This window comes from Astyanax mexicanus, chromosome 21, assembly GCF_023375975.1.
Source record: "Astyanax mexicanus isolate ESR-SI-001 chromosome 21, AstMex3_surface, whole genome shotgun sequence".
In the NCBI taxonomy this organism is placed as follows: domain Eukaryota; kingdom Metazoa; phylum Chordata; class Actinopteri; order Characiformes; family Acestrorhamphidae; genus Astyanax; species Astyanax mexicanus.
In genome coordinates, this window is record NC_064428.1 from 29,179,662 (window position 1) to 29,201,615 (window position 21,954).

Sequence of the window (21,954 nt, forward strand, 5' to 3'; positions counted from 1 at the left end):
CTTTTATACACTTATGGAAGTGTTATAGCAGAATTTGCTCCTAAACTGCCGCTTTCTGCCTTCACGCTTGGAAGAGTTGGATGCTGCCATTTCCTTCTGGTTTTGTCCCAGAGTTCTGTCACCACTTCACCTCACGTTGAGCGTTCTTGCAAGCCTTCGCCATTTTGAAGTGGATCCCAGAGCCTTAAGTAGTGAATAGTGAGGGGGAGGCTTTCACAGAGCTCTTTTGAAGCAGCCTAAAGATCTTGCTCTTGAAATTTGACTACCACTTTAGAGCCCAAAGATCTTGTTTAGAAAAAAAGTAGTAAAATGAGCTTATATTTACTAATTACTTGCTATTTTAACTTTGCTTCTCCTGTGTCAGACAGCTTTGACCATTCAGAAGAGACATGTTCGTTCATGATGGTTTGTTGGTGAGCGTTTGGTGCATTTAGGTTTGTGCCTGTGTGAAAACAAACCAAACCAAATCGTATCAACTGATCTGGATCAGAGAAATGAACTTTTAAGTGTGAAAACGCCCTAAAACACCTGATCTAGGAGAGGGAAGTAATAAATTGGCAAGCCAACCTCTGCCTCTGGTCTCTGCCAACTTTTATTTATTGGTTTTGTACGAGATATGAATGTGTGAATAACCTTTAAGTTGGTATAGAATCTTTTATTTTCTAAATTTTCCCATTTATTTTTTCCCCAATTTAGCTATGCCCACCCAATTATCCCACCCATTCAGCTGCTAGTTAACTGTATATCCCCCATCACTAGTGATGCCACAACAAGGAGGGTGAAGACTAGCACATGTCTCCTCCAACACAGGTGAAGTCAGCCACCACCTCTTTTCTTGCAGAGTAGCATCACAGCACACTCGGAGGAGAGTGCAGCGACTCAGTTCCGATACATTAGCTCACAGATGCCTTGTGCTGATCGACATCACCCTTTTTTGGAGTGATGTGGGGAGAGAGAGCACCATCTACCCACCCAGAAAGAGCAAGACCAATTGTGCTCTCTCTCAGGGCTCCAGCAGCTGATGGCAAGCTGCATGTCCAGGATTCGAACTAGTGACCTCCCGATAATCATAGTGGCAGAGCGTGAAGTCAGAGAAGTCAAGAAATTGTACTGATTCAAATCAGTCGTAGAGCTCTTCTCCTAGCATGAAATATTAATGTGACACAGATGGCGGCACTTGCAGAAACTATGATGAACTCATGAGCTCTGTAATGCAGAGTCTCTCCAGTTTCCTGTAGCGATGGACAGATGGACCGAGCAATGGTCAAAGCTGTCCCAGCTCTTTCAGTAAAGTGGCTTCGGGACTGTAACTTACTCAGCACTTTCAGATGGTCTTTATCTGTCTCACTCTTTCTGTCTCTCCAACACTTTTTGTTTCATGTATTTTCTATGTCTAACTTTTCTTACTCTTCTTCTTTCTCTCTTACTTTCTCTTTCTCTCACTCTATTACTGTTCAATTCACTCCATATGATCAGGCTGCTGCTGCTGCTGCTGCTAAATCCATTACTGTAACCCAACAATGTGACTTCATACTAAAGTCTTGCAGTTATTTGCGCATTAAGCCAGGAACCCAAATCTGAGACCAGTTTTGTGTTTTCCATTGTAATGCTAATGTACAGATGAATATTATCAGAATATCATTTCGGTAATGTTTAGATAAAAATCCTACCAGGATTTCAGCAGTGCATTAAAGTATATTATGTTTTTAGATTTAGTCAGATTTAGCCAGTCTTATTCTATTGGCTGTAATGTTGTACAGGGACTAAATAAAACCTGTGTCAGCAACATAAGAAACATCTCTGGAAAAAAATAAGAGACTACGTAAAAATGATGAGTTTCTTTGATTTTACCAAATTGAAAACCTCTGGAATATAATCAAGAGGAAGATGGATGATCACAAGCCATTAACCAAACTGAACTGCTTGAATTTTTGCACCAGGAGTGCAGGCATAAAGTTATCCAAAAGCAGTGTGTAAGACTGGTGGAGGGGTCATGCCAAGATGCATGAAAAATGTGTCTAAAAACCAGAGTTATTCCACCAAATATTGATTTCTGAACTCTTAAAACTTTATTAATAAGAACTTGTGTTCTTTGCATTATTTGAGGTCTAAAAGCTCTGCATCTTTTTTTGTTATTTCAGTCATTTCTCATTTTCTGCAAATAAATGCTCTAAATGACAATATTTATATTTGGAATTCGGGAGAAATGTTGTCTGTAGTTTAAGGAAGATAACAATAATGTTAATTTTACTAAAACATATACCTATAAATAATAAGTGGTCTCTTATTTCTTCCAGAGGTGAATGTGCATCTAATTTGTTTAATATTAATTGAAAATATAACATAATGTATAATATATTTCTTATTCATTTGTGACACTGAGGTTACAATTGTGGTTTTGTGTGAATGTATTCGCCTACTTTACATTGCACACATTGCTGACACATCTGTGCAAAAATGACCAAGAAATAAAGTTCATTCAACCCAAATCCAAATTTCAAAAACTTCGAAGGTATCCTCAAGTGAAGTTGTTTATCATAAAATGTTATGATGAAACTGGCACTCATCAGGAAAGGAAGCCCCAGAAAGAAGGAAGAAGAGTTACCTTAGAAAAAGTTAATCAATGAAGTTATTACATGATTCCTAATGTGTTTCCTTATAGTCTGGATCACTTCTGTATTCATTTACAATGTAGGACAATAAATAAAATGATAAAAACAAACAAAAAAAATGCTCCTCAAAATCTATTAGAAAGTCTTTCTTGGACAGTAGAGACAGTTACTCCAACAAAAGCAGGATAAAGTCTGTTTAAACTGTTTTTGTTAAAAAAAAAAAACAATGCATGTTCCCGTATCTCAATACTTTTCTTCATATATTGTGTATTGCATACATTTTTTCATTTTAATTATGTGACTAGATCTGCTGTGGTGAGCCTTTTCCTAAACACACACACACACACACACACACACATATACACACATACACACACATACACAAGGCCCTCACGAGCTGTAGTGATCCAGAAATCCAGCTGAATCTCGGCTCCAGTGTTTCTTTTTATTTGGAAGACGAATTCTGTAACTCAGCAACCCGAGACCCATCATCTGCTGCATTTCATCATTTTGCACAAATTTATTAAATTTAGCAGACCTGCCAATAAGACCGAGGACTCCACATTATTCTTCTTTATGTTTTCTCTCTGCTATTTCTCTCTTTGACACAGTAATTGCAAATCGTTTCCAATTCTAGCTAAAAATATATTTTATTAAAAAGCGGTAGTTCTTAATTTATTAGGGGAACAAGCGCAAACTTGCTAAAACATTTTTTGTTTGTTTTTCTTCGCTGTCTTATTTTTGTGTTCGTGTTCTCGTATGTTTTAATCAGACGGAAGAAGTTTGTATAGAGCCTCGTTTTTAATGACTTTAATATTTACATTTTTTTTTTCCTCTGCTAGGTACCCGCCGTTTTTCGATGACAACCCCTTTGGCATCTATCAGAAAATCCTGGCAGGAAAGCTGGAGTTTCCACGGCATCTGGATTTCTATGTAAAGTAAGTTTGAGCCAAACAAGGCAATGACAAATTAATTAACCCTAATTCTGAGCTCTCCGCTAACCATATGCTTAGAAAGTACACAAGTCTATTAATCAAACTGAGCTGAAGAACTGTGGGAGAGTTCCTAATTAGGAGTTACTGAGGGGTACTTAGAGGTATCAGTACATGTAGACACTTTTGCACGCTTTACTAAGATGTGCTCAATGGTGGGTGTGCTCCTTTGACCTGCATGCATGCATACACACACACACACACACGAAACTGCTCAACATTAGGGATATAACGACTCACGATTCTGCATTGAAGATTTTATTTTTTCCCACAATATTTGGAACAATTCTAGAATAAAAAAAAAATAAAAATAAAATGAATTTCTTAAAGGTGTCCTGCTAAAATCCACTTTTACTGCAGTATCTAGTAAAATAAAATGTTTTTACTTTCTGGACCTGGACTACCCACCTCTATGTGTAAGTAACTATAGGTTTACATAGGATCTCCGGTGGATTTTGCTTAGTTTTACAAAGACTCTAAGACTAGGTCAGAGGCTGAACTGCGCTTAGCAGGTCATTAAACATGTTGTAAAGTAACATATGACATTACAAAGACTGTTAATAGTGTAAAAATGTCTTTATTAAAAAAAACAAACAAAAAAAAAAATTAAGTGTTCTCTATCTCGCTGTTAGCCAATCAGAGGCGATATGTTGGCATGTATGAATATTCATAAGCAGGAGCCGAAATCCTATCGGTTCTCCCCTCTCACTCCATCAGACTAAATCAGACAAGATCAGACTAATTTTTTTTTTTTTTTACCCACAAAAACTGCTTACAGCATTCATTCATACTAGAGACCACAACTAGACATTTTAAAATGAATAAAAAATCGATGGAATGAAACGTTTAAATACATAAATAAAGGACTGTTGTAAGCTTTAACAAAATACTATGTTATTTAATTTCTCAATAAATCCCTTAGTCTTTAAGTGATAAAAAAGAAGGTATTGTTGTATAGGAAGTCTAAGCTCAACAGACAGTAACAAAGAAAAAGGAATTAATTATTTCCCTTAAATTGCATTTTTGTATGTATTTTTGCTGAAATATTTCCATTTTTGCTGACATTTTACTTAAATTTAATTGCAATTAAATTTAAAATATGTTATTTTTCACTTCACTACAATACAAACATGTTGTCCCCACTCTTGCATGTTGCCCACTCCCTCTAAGCTTCATGAGTTTAGTGGCTGGATGCCGGGACCAAAGCCTTTTAGTGCAGCTTGATGCAAACCTTAACACCCCAGGCTCAGCCTTAGCTTCCACAAGCAAAGAGAAAAAAAAAGATCCATGGCAAACCATCTGATTGGCTTTAGTCTAAAATGATTGATGTACGCTTTACACTTTGCTTACGCCCACTGGCTCTCCAGCCAACATTTTCAATTGCAATGTATCGTGTTATGATGCTTCAATACACCCCTATTTAACACACACACACACACACACACACACTCGCCAAAGTGGCCTGTAATGAACTGGCTTGTTCTGATGTGAACCCATTAGCTCAGTCCAGAGACAGCTGCAGAGTGGAGGAATGCAGCTGATTACTCCCTCTTTTCCTAACAACCCCAATCCCTATGACCCACATAGAGCAGCACAGCTCAGTTAGACCGTCTCCTGCCAGCTCCATACATCAGGCTTATGTGACCATATACACACACAGATACTTTCTCATTTAGTAGTTTACTCATTTTGTCCAATCCTTACTTCAAATGTAGAGCAAATGTTTGGCGTCCAAATACCTGCTTTTTTATTTTTATATTAGAGCTACTGTTAAGCTAATGTGTATAAAAGTTCTGAGTCAATGTAATTGTATATTATAAATATTTTGACTGTTTTATAGAATGCCTAATATTTATTTATAATGTCTGATAGTGTTCGATATATCGTTGACTGTAAAATGAGAGGAAAACAGAATATCATCTAAATATTATTGTCTAAGGGACTGAACTTGTCTGTGCTCTAATTGGATAAATGATATAAAAAGCTATTTTAGAGTCCAAATCATAAAGATTGTGTCCCTGTCCAAATATTTATGGGCCTAACTGTATTTAAATATTGAAAATAGAGAGGGCTCTGAGTGGTCTAGTAGGCTAAGCTGGCACTTTGATCGTAAGATCGACGGTTCAAATCCCGGTCATGTAGCTTGCCATTGGCTACCGGAGCCCTTAGAGAGCACAATTGGCCTTGTTCTCTCTGGGTGGATAGATGTCTCTCTCTCCCCACATCACTCCAAAGTGTGATGTCGATCAGCACTGGGCATCTGTGAGCCGGTGTATCGGAATCGAGTCACTCAGCAATGCTGCATCAGCAGCAGCAGTTCGAAAAGAGGTAGTGGTTGACTTCACATGTATCAGAGGAGGCATGTGTTAGTCTTTACCCTCCTGGTGTTGAAGCATCACTAGTGATTGGGGGGGGGGGGGGGGGGGTCCTAATGAGTGTATTGGGTTAGGATTGGAAGAAAATTGGGGATTAAAATTAAAAATAAATATTGTTAATAGCAGAATTATCGAGCAGATGTGCCCAAACAATTGAATGCCACTGTACACTGTATCTGTACAGTTTTAGAAACTAGTGTGTTATGATTTAAGCATGCAATTAACACACTGCTGATGATCAAAGTCTGGTTTTAGAGATTTTTAATCTATTTTTTAGCATTATAAGTAAAGGAAACAAACGTTGGAGCTAAAAAAGTGGGGGAAAAAATCATAAATATTTATTTTAATAATAAATATTTTCTTCAATATACGTCTAGCAAATAAATGAAAGGAAGGTAGATAAAGCCAGGAAGAGTCTCATTTTCCTGTCAAAGCAGTACTTACAATGTTTGGAAGGATGTTGGATGTTGCGTGATTTATGCAGAGCTGCAGATTGCTGTCATGAGCAATAAGAGAACCCAAAATATTTTGGCCTTCTATCATAAGGGTAGAAGGTAAACCCAGAGTGATGAGTGAAGGGCTTAGAAATAACACAACTCTCCAGGTGCAAGTTTCTGCCATCAGATCAGCTAAGATTTATCTCACTTCCACAATAAATATTGCCAGATGAGCCAAATAAAAAAAAGGATCAAGTACAACATAACATTATGACCAACTCTTTGTTTTTGTACCCATTATCTCATTTCTTTCTTTCGGCTCCACTGAGCATATTGAAGCATTTTGTAGTTACATAGTTCTAAATGTTTCTCTGCATACTTTATTATTTTCTTCCAGCAGGAGATTCAGAGTAGTGCTTTTTTTCTGATGTTCTGATGTTTTCACTGTATATCACTGTATTTGTATTATATTTATTCATTTACTTATTTATATATTTTATTTTATATAGGTTTGTGACTTACTGTACTGTTAGGAATACATATAGTATAAAACACTAAGGCTGTAAATTAAGGCTTTGTCCCACAAAGTTACACAACAAACTGAAAAACAACTGAAGAATGCAAACAATATACCTTTTCAAAAGTAACTATTTTAAATAGTTCCATAAATACTATAAATGGACCCACAACCACCATGCTATTCCAGTATCACTACGCTGCTAAGCATGACCCATATTTATGTAGTGTATTTTCTTATGGGCTTCCTATTGCACTTCCACACCAGTTTCATGGTTTACGATTCTCTAAAATGTATAATTTGACCAGCTACAGTCTTGTCCGATATCCGCTGACGTGTGAATGTACATGTTTGAAGCTATTTTGACAGATTCATGACTCTAAAGCACAGCACAATCCCGTATCTATGGATTTGACAGTAAAATATAGGCCATACGTCGGTCAAACCAGGGCTGTATGTCAGCAGAGGCATGAAAAGCCAGCTGAGATAAGCTATCTCCGAGGAAGCGGTTAGCATCCGCCCGGCACGGCAGCTCCAACCATGTGCTGAGTCTAGCAAGAGTGCAAGCGAAGGTCACTGCGAACGCAAGCCCCCGAGGCAACCCACACATTAGCCTGACAATATAATAAGCAAAGGAAATATGAGGCTCCGCTAACACAGTCAACATGCTAATAGGCTAGTTGGCAGCGCACTGAGACAAAGATACACATGGCTGCCCTGTGAATTGAATATATGGCAAAGAATGGGAGTACGTGCAATTGAATACAGTGAGGGCAGCCATAAATCCTGACCGTAAGAGAGGCTGAGAGTAGAGAATAGAGGAAGTGTGGACAGAAAGCTGCTGCTTCTCTGTGTGGAGCTTCATTCATTAAAGCCTGTGAGATTATATATTGATTATTTATTGATTTTTACTGTATAATACTAAACCAATGTCCCTTTCCAGTGCAGCATTAACTTTCCTGGTTTAGCTTTAGCTTTTTACATTTTAGCTTAAGGTCTGACAGTTTAATTTTATCCCTCCTAGTTTGATTTTAGATTTAATTTTAGCTTTTCTAGTTTAGCTTTAGAACTTCAGGTTTAGCTGTAGCTCTTCTGGTTTACCTTAAGCTCTGTGAGTTTCGCTTTAGCTCTCCCAGTTTAGTGTTATCTTTAACTTTAGCTTTTCTGATTTAGCTCTAGTTCTTCTGCTTTAGCTTTAGCTTTCCTGGTTTAACTTTAGCTCTTCAAGTTTAGCTCTAGTTCTTCCTGTTTACCTGGTTAAGCTTTAGCTTTGGTTTATCAGGTTTAGCTTCACCTTCTGCTTTAGATCTTGAAGTTTAGCTTTAGCTCTCCTGGTTTAGCCTTGTCTTTCCTGGTTTACCTTTAGCTCTGAGAGTTTAGCTTTAGCTCTCCCAGTTTAGCTCTAACTTTAGCCTGTCTCATTTAGCTGTAGCACTTTAAGTTTAGCTTTGACATTTTTGTTTACTTTATTTCTCCTGGTTTAGCCTTATCTCTCCTGGTTTACCCTTAGCTCTTCTGTTTAAGCTTTAGCTCTAACATTCCCAGTTTAGTTTTAGTTTTAACTTCAGCTTTTCTGGTTTAGATTTAGGTTTTCGAGTTTAGCTGTATCCCCACTGTTTTAGCCTTAGCTCTTTTGTTGTAGCTTTAGCTCTTCCTATTTAGCTTTGATTTTTTGAGTTTAGCTTCACCTTTTGCTTTAGATCTTGGAGTTAAGCTTTTTATCTCTTCTGTTTTAGCTTTAGCTGTCTTGTTTTACCTTTAGCGCTGACAGTTTAGCTTTAGTTATTTTAGTTTAGCTTAAGTTCCCTCAGTTTAGCTTTAGCTCTCCCAGTTAAGCTTTAACTTTAGCCTTTCTGGTGTAGCTTTAGCTTTTTAGGTTAAGCTTTGATATTAGCTTTTCTGGTTCAGCTTTAGCTTTTTACTTTTAGCTTTGATTTAATTTTTCACGACCTATTTTACATCTAGAAGAGTGAGAGACTGACAAAATATAAACTTTGAGTTTATATTTTGTATAAAATATTTTTAAAAAATATTTTTAAACATACTTTGTACTTTTACATTGTGGGCCCTGAGAAACCATTATATCATATTTAAACAGAAAACTCAGATTTAGATTTAGGTTTCCAGGGGGTTATATACTAGCTTAAAAATGCTTATATTCTCTATTTTTCTATAAACACACTGCTTTCTATTAACAATTATCCAGACTGTGCTGCCTTCAAGACTGCTATTTTTAAAGGACCTCTATCCTGATTGGTTGCTCTGTATTGTGATTCATTCATAAAGCAGTGCAGCCTGAAGTAAAACTCCTGTCGGATGTCTGGATCCTTTGAAAGACTGCAGTGATCCATTTGCTTCCCGACAGCAAGGAACAGCTCAGCATTTTCCACTCATCTTCTGGCTCATTAACTCCGTTACAGACTGTCTGCAGTAGCAACACGCCTGATAACTTCAGAGAGAACGACGGACAGGATAATGGCTGTAGGCTGAAATTGCAGTTGTGTGTACTAGGGGTCATCTGCATTTCCATATTGAAGCCACCACAATATAATTTTACAGTTTGGTGCTTGTGAATTACTATTCATATGTTGCATGAAAGCTGGTACTCAATTCGGCATTTTTTGTGCTGATTTAAACTGCAACTCTAACATTGGTAGAACATGAAAACTAATGCACCTTGTGGAGGAAGAAAAGTAAAGACTTTAAACACCACTAACTGGATACCCCTCTCAAGAGTAGTACACAGTAGAGCTTTGTTGATTCCATATAAGTTTCAGTATTATTATTTTAGTACACTTCATCTATAAATATATGCTAGCATTACAGATAAGACAAATTTGTCTTGTGTTTTTGTCTATACAGGGATCTCATCAAGAAATTTCTGGTGATTGACCGGGCAAGAAGACTTGGTAACATGAAGGTAAGTTGTTATTTGTTGTTAATATTATACAGGTCCTGAGTTTCATACATATCTATTAGAATCACAGTTTATTAGAGAAGTGCTTCTTCTGTAGTATTAGTATGTTCTTTTATGGTAAGAACCATGTGTAGCATCTTTATTGTTAAGAGTGTAGCATGTTCACTGCATTAAAATATATATATAAAAATGAATAGCACTTAACATAAGCTTTTGTTACCCATCAGTACTGCTAAAGATATAATATCTAATATGTATAGTGCTGTGTGTGGTATATTGAGCATGGGGAAATCAATTGTAAAAATCAGTGGCCGCAACAGTACTTCAGTTCAGTTGTTTGCTGTTAAATTATGGGAAATTCTCATTCCCATGACAGCTTCTAAAAGAATTTTTAAAACTGCGTGCTTGGATAGAAATGTGATCCTGGATTAGCTTCACAGGAAAGGTCCTCTGTAATGACCAGAATAAGGAACGTGTCAGTGGAAAGAGCAGTTAACAGATCAGAAACTCTCAGAAAGTCACACGTCTCCCACATTGTTTGGGGCCCTGACCCTCAGCTGGACAAGGAATTTGGGTCAGAAGGACATGGTAACAACTGGTTGCTGTAGAAAGTTCAGGATGCACCAAATATTTGGACATTAACTGCAGAAAAGAAGAACTTTCTGTGCTGAAAAGGCCAGAGAATTTGAGCCAAACGAAGACAAAATTATTGTGTCATATCACAGTGTTGCGGTGGCATTCTTACACTCCACCTCTCTCCTACCTACATTTATGATTATAATAGCACTGATGAGGGAAATGTATAATTAGAATAGCACTGCTGAGGTAAACTTAGAATTAGAATAGCACTGCTGAGGTAAATATATCATTAGAATAGCACTACTGAGAAAATTGTATGATTAGAATAGCACTGCTGATGTAAATGTATGATTACAATAGCACTGCTGTGTTAAATTTATGATTACAATAGCACTGCTGTGTTAAATTTATGATTACAATAGCACTGCTGAGGTAAATGTATAATTACAGTAGCACTGCTGAGGTACATTTATGGGTAGACTAGCACTGCTGAGGTAAATGTATCGTTGGAATAGCATTGCTGAGTTACATTTTGATTACAACAGCACTACTGAGGTAAGTATATGATTAGAATAGCACTGTTGATGTAAATATATGATTAGAATAGCACTGTTGATGTGAATTTATGGTTAAAATAGCACTTCTGAGATAAATGTATGTATAGAATTGCACTGCTGGGGTAAACGTATTGTAAAAATAGCACTTCTGAGGTATGTTTATGATTACAATAGCACTGCTTAGGTAAATTTAGGATTAGAATAGCACTGCTGAGGTCAATTTATGATTAGAATAGCATTGCTAAGGTAAATTTATGGTTAGAATAGCACTGCTGATGTAAATTTTTGATTAGAATAGCACTGCTGAGATAAATGTATGATTTATAATAGCACTGCTGAAGTAAAGGTACGATTAGAATAGCACAGTTGAGGTTAATTTATGATTAGAATAGGCACCACTGAGGTAAATTTACAATTAGAATAGCACTGCTGAGGTAAATTTACAACTAGAATAGCACTGCTGAGGTACATTTATGATTATAAAAGCACTGCTGAGGTAAATTTATGATTATAAAACCACTGCTGATGTAATTTTTTTTATTAGAATAGCACTGCTGAAATAAATATATGATTTTGGCCAAAATGTAATGCATCACTACCTCTTGGGTGAAATGTTGAGTTACTGTTCCCAGTTGTCAGCTTTGGTAGAGTTTATTGCTCAAAGTTCTCCAGTTCTCCATGTAATACAACATTTTTCAGTTTGACCTCTAATAGAAGATATTTCACAAATTAGCATTTGATGGTCTGGCAGCATATTGCTTTTTTTATTGTGCGCATGACATACTATTGTGCTCATGTCATCTGTCCTGAGGCTTTTCTGAATGGATATGCAGGGGCATCATTTTCCATTTTCCCATCAACTGTAGTTACGCTAATAAACTCACAGATGATTGTTCACAGCAGGTGTAGATTTTCTCGCTGTTAAAGAATGTTTTTCCCCTCTCCCTCTCTCTGCACTGAAGCCATGAAACCTTTCAAAATCTGCAAAATACAGTGGATGAAGCGCTCCCAAAGAACTGTGTTGTTCACTTATTGCTGCCAAGACCTTCCTTTTCCACTTTTCTTCTGTTCTCTAAGTGATAAGTCTAATGACATGCAGGTTTTACTTTTCAGTTGTGGGCAATCCGCCTCTGCATGTCCTCCTCCACTGTTTGGTTTTGGGTGACATATTAAAGATGAAAGAGCATGTTGGAGGAATTTACACTCATTGTTCACAATTTCACTCTCCGTTCCTGAATCTTGCAAAAGCCCATGTGGTCTAGATTGCTATCACTTTTTGTTTGGCTTTAATACCTTATGAAGAGATTTAGCGTGAATGAGGGATAGGTTTTACAATCCTCTTTTATTTAATCTAGTGTGTCTTCTAGCTGGGTTAGTTAGTGCTGGACGATATGACCTTAAATCAGTATTATGATTAATCAGACAAGTTTAAATATACAGCTCTGGAAAAAAAATGAAGAGACCACAGTTTCTGAATCAGTTTCTCTGATTTTGCTATTTATAGGTTTATGTTTGAGTAAATGAACATTGTTGTTTTATTCTATAAACTACGGGAAACATTTCTACCAAATTCCAAATAAAAATATTCTCATTTAAAGCATTTATTTGCAGAAAATAAGAAATGGCTGAAATAACAAAAAAGATGCAGAGCTTTCAGACCTCAAATAATGCAAAGCAAACAAGTTCATATTCATAAAGTTTAAAGAGTTCAGAAATCAATATTTGGTGGAATAACCCTGGTTTTTAATCACAGTTTTCATGCATTTTGGCATGTTCTCCTCCACCAGTCTTACACACTGCTTTTGGATAACTTTATGCCACTCCTCGTGCAGAAATTTAAGCAGTTCATCTTGGTTTGATGACTTGTGATCATCCATATTCCTCTTGATTATATTCCAGAGGTTTTTAAACCATACAATTAAAACCATACAATTATGCTGTTTTAATTTTTTTCTTAAGATTATTCAGACATTCAAACTGACATGAAACATCTTTCAAATATATAAAATAACAACCATAAACTTAATTAAATCACAGTTTTTAAAGTGAACAATCTGGCCATTTTCAGTGTTAATTAATGTGCTCTACTCACTAAGAAAAACTGTGTACTAATAGTAATGTGATAAAAAGATCAGCAAAAATGACTGTGTACAAATCTGTATGTTGAACAATAAGTTGATAATGTAATGATTGTGCCATATATCAAGGCCTGTATCTTATGAATAAAATCAATAAAAACTTTGTATTTATCATTTCTTGATAAGTATAACTTTTGAATTTGGGCAAATTTATTGTACCGTAGGTCGATAATGTAATTATCGTGACAGGCCTAGGTGAAGTCAAGTGACTTTAACTATTACTTTTCAAAGTTGCTGATTGGCTGTTTCTTTGTGTTCTTCTTTATTTGTAGAATGGAGCAGATGACGTCAAAAAGCACAGGTGGTTCAAGTCCATAGACTGGGAGGCAGTTCCGAATAGAAGACTGAAGGTAAATTTCCAATGGTGGACTGGTACCAAAGGCCTAGTAGGAAAGCCTGTTCACATGGTGGCCATCTTTGCTTTGCTACCAGACAGTTATTTACAAGACAACAGTGTAAAATACTAAAAACTGACTGTCAAATGAAATAAAAAAGAAATAATAATTAAAAAATGAATATTTTGGATCATAAATTTACAACAATATGTTTGATCCTCCTCAACTTATGGAATAACCAGCAAGCTGTTTGTCTGGACTTTCTATGTAAACAGACGCCATGTTGAGCGGTATTGAAACTCACTGGAACTTCAGTGACGGTGTTATACAGTATAATACGCTGACAAAATAACACTCTACTCTGTTGGTGTATCCTGTAGTTTTTCCTGCATTTTTTGGGTTGTAGTATCGCTATAGTTTTTAGTTGACTGTAATGTAGTTGCTAATCTGTTTTTATTTAAGGGCTAAACCGTTAAGGGTTTAAGGGCTAAACCGTAAAACCTTGTTTACTGAAAGAAAAGAAACTAAAAACACCTGAAAAATGCTTTAATAAATGAGCTAAACAGCTAAAAAATCTATCTACTAAGTACTGAATCACAGCTACTCTGTGAGTCACAGGAAAGGTGGGATGTCTATTACTGTAAGATAAATAAAGCCATTGGAGTATAAAAACATATAGTGTATAGTTATACTTATTGCCAGCTAATTGTGGCAAAATCATTGGGAAGATATATTTTAGTGTATATCATGTATACACAAGCTCTTATAAGCCCATATTTAGCTCAGCATACTTGGTATTACTTCTTGTTGACTGTCTTGCAGTTTCTTTTCCAATGCTTTAATCTTTATAGAGCCAGGATATTGGCCCATTTCCAGCGCTCTGTGGTGGTTTGTGTGGTGACACATTTCATGAAACCATATGTTAACATTTTGACAGTGTTCTCCTCTTTTAATCTCTTAACGAGTTGCTCTGTTCTTTTCTGTTTTCCCCTTAAAGCCACCCATAGTTCCGAAAGTGTCTCACGAAGGTGACACGTCTAACTTCGACGCCTACCCTGAAGACGAGTGGAAGAAGGAAACGCCGGTGCCGCAAAAGGATCTAGAACTGTTCAAGAACTTCTGAATGGAGTTTTTAAGTGGAAAATGAAATGAAAGCAAGAAAGAAAGAAAGAAAAGTCTGTATTTTCAAACAGGGCGCTGAGAATTTACTCATTCCTGAACGGAGTCCAGAATGATGTAAATCTGCCCTTGTCTCGCTTCTGCGTGGACTGATGTCATTGAGAGACAGATTGAGGATCATGATTGACCTCATAAACCATCATCATGAAGAGCTAATGCATAGAGAAGAAAAAGAAATCTTCATTCCCTTTACTTCTGTTACTCTGGGCCTACTTTTCTTATGCAAAAAAAAACATACAGGACAATGGATTCTGCACCAAAAATGACTTATTTTTCTTTAAAGTAAGCGTGTTTGCAATATCATGGGCGATTTTAATGCTTCCTTTCGCTGGATCAGTACAACATCACTGATTACCTCAAGAAAAAGTGGTATTATTTTCTACTTGGGTGCCCACGAGACTTTAATATTCTTATGTTTGTATGTTTTTATATTGTTACAAAGCCAGGAGCACACTACAAGCCAGTAGACTCTGGTGGAGTTTTATTTATATAAACAGTATAAGCTGTATCTGTCTGGGTTTAAAATGTTAGGACATAGGCGGCATTTTTCTGTGAAGTTACAAAGTTACATAGTGATAGATGCCTCCATTGTCTTAATCTAAAAAAAGCCAGAGAAAGCAGAGCATTACATTTTTTTTATTTCATTTTATTTTTTATTATATATATAGTTTTATGTTTTAATTTTTGGTCTGAGACTGTTAATTACAGGTACGGATAAACCTCAGACAGCTTTGTATGGTTGATGAATCATAAATTACAAACTACAGAAGTACTTCAAACAAATCTATTGTTGGCATTTAGACATATTGTCCAGAATTTAGGACTTTAAAAGATGAAGTTTTCATACCTGTAGTTTGTTTTGTCTGGGCTGAATCAGTTAACGAGTTTGAAAACGTAAAGGTTTTTTTTTTTTTTTTTTTTTTTCGGTAAAAATGAAACAAACCATGTGAGACCTGTCTGAGGGGGCTTGAGCAAAAAAGTAAATACAGGAAAAATGTCCTGTTTTCTGGATTTTTGCACATTTATGTGCAATTTAACAGAAATCGAGCAAAAACCAAGATGACTCTAATATACCAGATTAAACTACATCTGCAGAAGGTAGTTTAGCTCAGACTTGTGTAGTAAGATTGGATTCTATTTCAATCTCAAGTGAACCACAAGTTTATTGAGCTGTTTGCAGTTGTTTTGATCCACATTCAACTGCAAATAAAACTGTATTCAGACCTGCCCAAACAGATCATCGCATCAAGAGTGAAAACGAACCAGTATCAAGAATTTAACTGTATTTAAAGATGCAGGAGTTCTCAGACTAAAGCCCTATCTGGACGGGATTAGTTTTTCAGGGGTTTTTACTCCCATCCGGAACGACCATGTACGTGTTTTTCTCAGAAAATCACCATCTGAGAAAATTACAGGCTGAATTACCTACTGCTTTTCACTGAACTCCGTGGTCCTCTGGTAATTTTAGTCCTGTCCAGACGCAAATCTCTGAGTTTCATCACCTCGTGTTTAATAAAAAAGCTATTTGTCCACTGCTGTGCACCGTAATTACACCTTGGGCATGTGTTTCCAAGGAGATCCACCGGATGGTCCTCCGGGTGCAAGAGTTTTATCACTGAGTAGAAGTGTGAAATGTTTTTTCACAGGCGCCCCCCTGAGAAACTAATCCCATCGGGATAGGGTTAAAGATACCGATACTATGACTTGAGAAATCTTGGACATCAGCAGCCGAAGTCAGAGAAAAAGCAGGATTGTCTTTGACACTTTCGTCTGGCTGAATAGATAGATGGTGCTCTATCCCCTCATCACTACTAGTGGGATTCTGACCACCAGCACAGGCATCTGGGCATTCAGAGCTTTCCTCAGAGTTTATTGGCTGTCTACTGATGCTGTCTACTGATTGGCTGACTTCACATGTATCGGAGGAGGCATACATCTGTCCGTAAATTCGGGGGCATTACAAAAGATATGGAGTCCCAATAAGGTGTGAAAATGTTCTGATATAAATTTCCAATAATATCTCACGTCATGGTGCTTAAAGATCAACCATAAGCTTGAGCACAAGCTTTGTTTACCTTAAGGTTTACTGAACCCTTACTTTTACGCTTTCTAACCTTCTTATGATGAAGGCGTGTCCTGATCATGTCATTACTTGTAAATAACCCTTCGAATCAACCTCGAGTGCATGGCGTAAAAAATGCGTAAAAATTGAAACTGAAAATGTAACTTTTAGCACTTGCCTGAGGTGGCCTTATTTTAGGATGTGTGAATCGTCTTTATAGACTAAAACTAAACAGCGCTGGTGTGTTTTACAGCATTCGGTGCATTTGTAAAGTTTTAGAGGACTATTACAGAATATAAATGAGCTTGTCGTAGAGTTTAAAAGGTTGTTGTTTGAAAGGTGTAACTACTGTGTATGTGTCTGAATCAGATTCTTCGTTTTTGAAGTTGTAATAAGGAGATGAATTTCAACTGCAAAACAAATGTAAATAGTTTAGATTATGGATAAGTAATGGTGGGATCATGCGACACTAATTTAGCTTAATTAATTTAACCTAATTAAATGTTTGTGACGAATGAGCCACGAAGTTTGTACGTTGACTTTAAATTTAAAGGAGAACTCCGGTGTGAAATGGACTTGGGGTTTAGTGAAACTTGATAAAAAGTACAAACTTTTGTCGAATTGCCCACCTTCGTTCTCCCCCAGCATTAATATATATTGATTAATATTGATTAATATATATATATATATATATATATATATATATATACAGGCTTACAATGTTAGCGATAGGGGCATAATAAGTAGCCAATGCAAAGAAATGGCTTTTTAACACCATTAACAAACTCAAACTCAAGACCGCTAGAGCCAAGTCCAAATCAAGACCAAGGCTTTTTAGTAGTTTAGTCCTATACAAGATCGAGGTTTGGAAAAAAAAAAAAAGAGATAGAGACCAGATTAAGATGTAAAAATAAAAACATTTAAGTATCTTCTCTATCAAAATTATGCTTAATTTGCGTCTTTTCCAAGTAAAAAAAAAAAAACAATTACAATTTGCCATTAAACAGCTGGTCACTAAGGTTAGTTAGCTGGCAGCTAAGATTAGCTCCTCACTAACTTTAGTTCTCTCCCTGGTAACAATAGTATTTAAGCTAGCTTGTCGCTAAGGTTAGCGAGCTCAGCGCTAAGGTTAGCTAGCTCGTCGCTAAGGTTAGCTAGCTCGTCGCTAAGGTTAGCTAGCTCGTCGCTAAGGTTAGCTAGCTCGTCGCTAAGGTTAGTGAGCTCATTGCTAAGGTTAGCTAGCTCATCGCTAAGGTTAGCTAGCTCATCTCTAAGGTTAGCGAGCTCATCGCTAAGGTTAGCTAGCTCGTCACTAAGGTTAGCAAGCTCATCGCTAAGGTTAGCTAGCTCATCGTTACAAAGAGCTAGCTCGTCACTAAGGTTAGCGAGCTCATCGCTAAGGTTAGCTAGCTCATCGTTACGATTAGCTAGCTCATCACTAAGGTTAGCTAGCTCGTCGCTAAGCTTAGCTAGCTTCTCGCAAGCTTTAGTACTCTTCCCGGTAACATTTGTGTGTTAGCTAGCTTGTTGCTAAGGTTAGCAAGCAAGTCCTGCATACAAATTCACGATGATTCACATAACCAAAGAGTATAACTCAAGCGAGCTGGTGAAAAAGAGCACATTTAAATATTTATTCAAAATAAAAAGTGCGTTGATTGATTGGATACTGAAAGAAAGTGGGAGGAGCTTGTTTTTTCGCTGTAGTGTGCACTGTATGGTTATCAATAACTTGGTGCTGACCACACATCCTTTGCTCATCTTTTCCAAGATAAAAAAAGCAGAACTTTTCACCAAAGATGACCCGTCTCTCCATAACAGTCTGGCACAACTACCCACCAAGTTTCATTCCTATTGGTTAATTTCTACTGGGTGCAACTAGCATTTGATGTCCAACGCAAGACAAATCCAGCAGTCTGGGGGAAAAGAGTAAAAGTGTACTTTTAAAGATAAAAACAAAGCCTTGATCGAAGCTTCTGAAGAAAACTTTGCACTGTCAGTTTCAGAAGTGTAGCAATATGAGGCAAAACAGCTCAAATACGTCATCGAAAATGCTGGAAAATAGTGCTTCCCATGCACATATGGAGACAATTAATGACCTCTCTTGCACGGCTTAGGCGACGCAGACGCTGATGCTGACTTTCTGCAAAACGTCGACCATTCTCAGCCTCTTTTTCTAAAGGCTCATGAGGCAAATTTAGTATGTAATTTGTGTTTTATGTTTTTAAGAAGCAATTTTTGTCTTGTACCAAACAGTCCCATGTAAATGTTGGGCTGGGCTGCTGGGAAAATAACATTTTTTTTTTTTTTTTTTTTTTTTTTTTGAAAAAGAAAAAATAGGTGAACTCTTCTCTTCTGTACGTCTGCACATTTTGAGGCACAATTACTGTTACCAGTTATTTGCTTAATTTAACATTTTGGGGGCAAAAATGAAACATTGTTTACTTGACATAAAATGTGGCATGCACAAATTCTGGTGTATCTTGTTCTGTTTTTTTCCAACAAAGTTAAATTCAGCAAATAAACTTTAAATTTTTTTTTAAATGTTGAGCTTTAAAATTGGCAGGAAATGTAAAATAAAAAACAAACAAAAAAAAAACTATGAGATTTGTTTACTAGTTATAACCTAAGAAAATGATATACTGAATGTGTTGCTTTAATTTTTTGCAGTTGTTTGTGTGTTGGGGTTACAAAAAAAAAAGTGTGAAAATAATGTTTGTTTTATTTATAAATTGTAAAAATTGTATGTATACCTGGTGTAATCTGAAATTAAAAAAAAAAAGAGCTGCATTTACTTTATCCTTTTGCTACCGACAACGAAAAAGTTCTGTGAACTTAAATAACGACCTGAATCCAACATAGGAAATTTTATACTCTTTTTTAATACTGCTTTTTATTCTGTTCTTTGGTAGGTTCCTTCAGTTGCCTTCTTTGAAACATTGACTGTGTATTTAAAGTGGTGCAGATACAGTATTACCTGCTGTTATGGAGCAAAAAAAAAAAAAAAGAAAAAATACAAATAAACTGATATTTCTATGTGGACAGAGCTCTGAGACTCTTGCATTATTGCCTCACAAAGAAAAAGTTTAGAAATTACAGTGAGTATGTTTACATATATTTGTTTATTTGTTCAGGATCAAATTACTGTAGTTATTTGATTATTCAAGTAAAACGTTTGAGTTTTCCACCTGATTACTAAAGTGCAGTAAATTATTTGGTCGGATAACTGACAAACTCAGATTTTTTGCACAATAAAGTGCATTTATCATGTAAACAGCATTTTTTATATATATATTTTGAGCAAAAATCTGATTAAATAAACCTTTACATTTTTTGAGTTTTCCCATGATCTGATTACCGTATTTTTGGCGCAGTTAGATTATAAGGCACACTTTCAATGAACGTCTATTTTCTGGTCTATTTTTTATAGACCATAAGGCGCATTTTGCAGCACTCGACACTTGCGCTAGCCGCAACTAGCAAGTGCTTAGCCAGCCATGGTTAGCGCTAGTAAATGCCACCCGATAACGGTAGACTGAGGAAACCTGAGTGCTCCGATAACCACATGTAGCTTGTTTTAACACGGTAAACGCTCAGACTATAGGCCGATATACTCACCTCTGAACAACGAAAGAGCTAGCACTGCAGTTAGCGGCTAATGCTAATGCTGCTGCACTCAGCCTTAGTTCTGGAGAAACTCCTCTAGAACGCTGTACAAAGCAGCTTTACTGCTCTTTAACACCTGACTGGTACACTTATAAGGCACACTGTTGTTTTTTGGGGGAAATAATAAAGAATAATTGAGTGAAAATGTAAGGAGTAGAAGTAAAGAGTAAAAACAATTACTTCAGTAAAGTATAGAAAACCAAAATTTGTACTTTATTACTTTACATCTCTGTTCAAATATAGTATAATTTGTAATGCATTCATGTGCACACAGCACTTGCACTGTTGCACTGTTTTTTCTTCTCAGTAATAAAGTCTAGATTAGACTGTGAGTATTAATGTACAGGGTGTCTGATTGTGTTTTCTCAGGAGGCAGCAGGCTTCTACATGAGTAAGACTCAGTGAGTGAGTTTGTTCCGCCTGGCCGACAGTGATGGGATCCTGGGGCGCTTCTGTCAGCACGTTGGCATCCGACCAGGATCCCTGAAAGGATTGATTCAGGCCAGTATTAGGAGGTGTTTGAAGTATCAGGGTGAGCTTAGAGAACCATCACACCAGTAATAAGCTTTCTCACTCTTTGTTGACACTGCAGTGATTTATTTTTTTTTACTTTGATTGTGCCAGTGTTAAAAGCAGTGTGAGTGGTATCGTCAAAGGTGTGCAGGTCTGGAGTGTATATAATGCAATGTATTTTTAAATAGTGCAACCAAGACTTAAAAAAAAAAAAAAAATGCTTACTGTATTTTTTGCACTATAAGGCGCACTTAAAAACCTTCAGTTTTCCCAAAAATCGTCAGTGCGCCTTATGTATGAATTTTACCAGTCAGTAGTTAGAAGGAGCAGTGAAGCCACCCTGCTGAAGTGCAGCGTAATACAGGAGTTTCAGTGAAGTTTCTCCAGCACTGAGACTGGAGCAGTATTAGCATTAGCGTGCTTAGCGTGGTGTGCTTACTGTGTTAAAACAAGCTACGTGCGACGAACCGCTGGCTGATAGCACCCTGGGTTACCGGAACACTCAGGGTTCCTCAGTGTAGCGCTTACAGGCAGTGTTTCCTAGCGCTAAGCAATGCTACCCTCGGCTAGCGCTGCTGCTATCCATGCTAAAACACTGGATAACTAAGTTTACTGTAAATAAACGTAAGCACTTTACTCACCCAAAAAAAAAAAAGGTTTTCAGGAGAGAAATCTGTGCAGATTAAAGTCCAGTGCTTGTTTGAAATGTTTTTTTTTTTTTTTAAGAATTACAGTTTTGTTTACTTAGGCGAACTCCATGTTTTCCTTTTTTATTAATCAGATCTCGCGGCTGGGTGGCAAGACCTGTAAAGCTAAGTCAACAAAACTGTAATTCTTAAAAAAGAAAAAACTCTGGATGTTAATCTACACAGATTTCTCTCCTGAAATCTGTTTATTTGGGTGAGTAAAGTGTTTAGAAGATTTCCAGATTTCCACTGGGTGCAGCAGCATTACCATTAGTGGCTAACCTCTAGTGCTAGCCATGGTTAGTAAATGCTAGTAAATGCTGCATGACAGCGCTACACTGAGGAACCTTGAATGTTCTAATAAGCCAGGGCAATATTTGCTAGCAGTTTGA

General features: G+C 36.7%; 1 protein-coding gene across 4 annotated transcripts in view; it reads left to right on the forward strand.

The window, feature by feature from the left end:
* prkx (protein kinase X-linked) overlaps positions 1-19,013 on the forward strand; it is a 63,713-nt gene extending 44,700 nt beyond the window's left edge. Inside the window, exons 5-9 of one of the 4 annotated variants that reach the window (XR_007428112.1) lie at positions 3,455-3,550; positions 9,796-9,853; positions 13,397-13,474; positions 14,457-17,975; positions 18,018-19,013. Coding sequence is in view for 1 of the 4 variants with exons in the window: in XM_007246705.4 (XP_007246767.3) it covers positions 3,455-3,550; positions 9,796-9,853; positions 13,397-13,474; positions 14,457-14,582 (358 nt within the window). In the remaining 3 variants the exon portion in view is untranslated. Of the gene's footprint in view, positions 1-3,454; positions 3,551-9,795; positions 9,854-13,396; positions 13,475-14,456 lie in introns of all 4 variants that reach the window. The other 3 variants (XR_007428111.1, XR_007428110.1, XM_007246705.4) reach the window with 3 other exon arrangements.
* Positions 19,014-21,954: the final 2,941 nt, after the last annotated feature.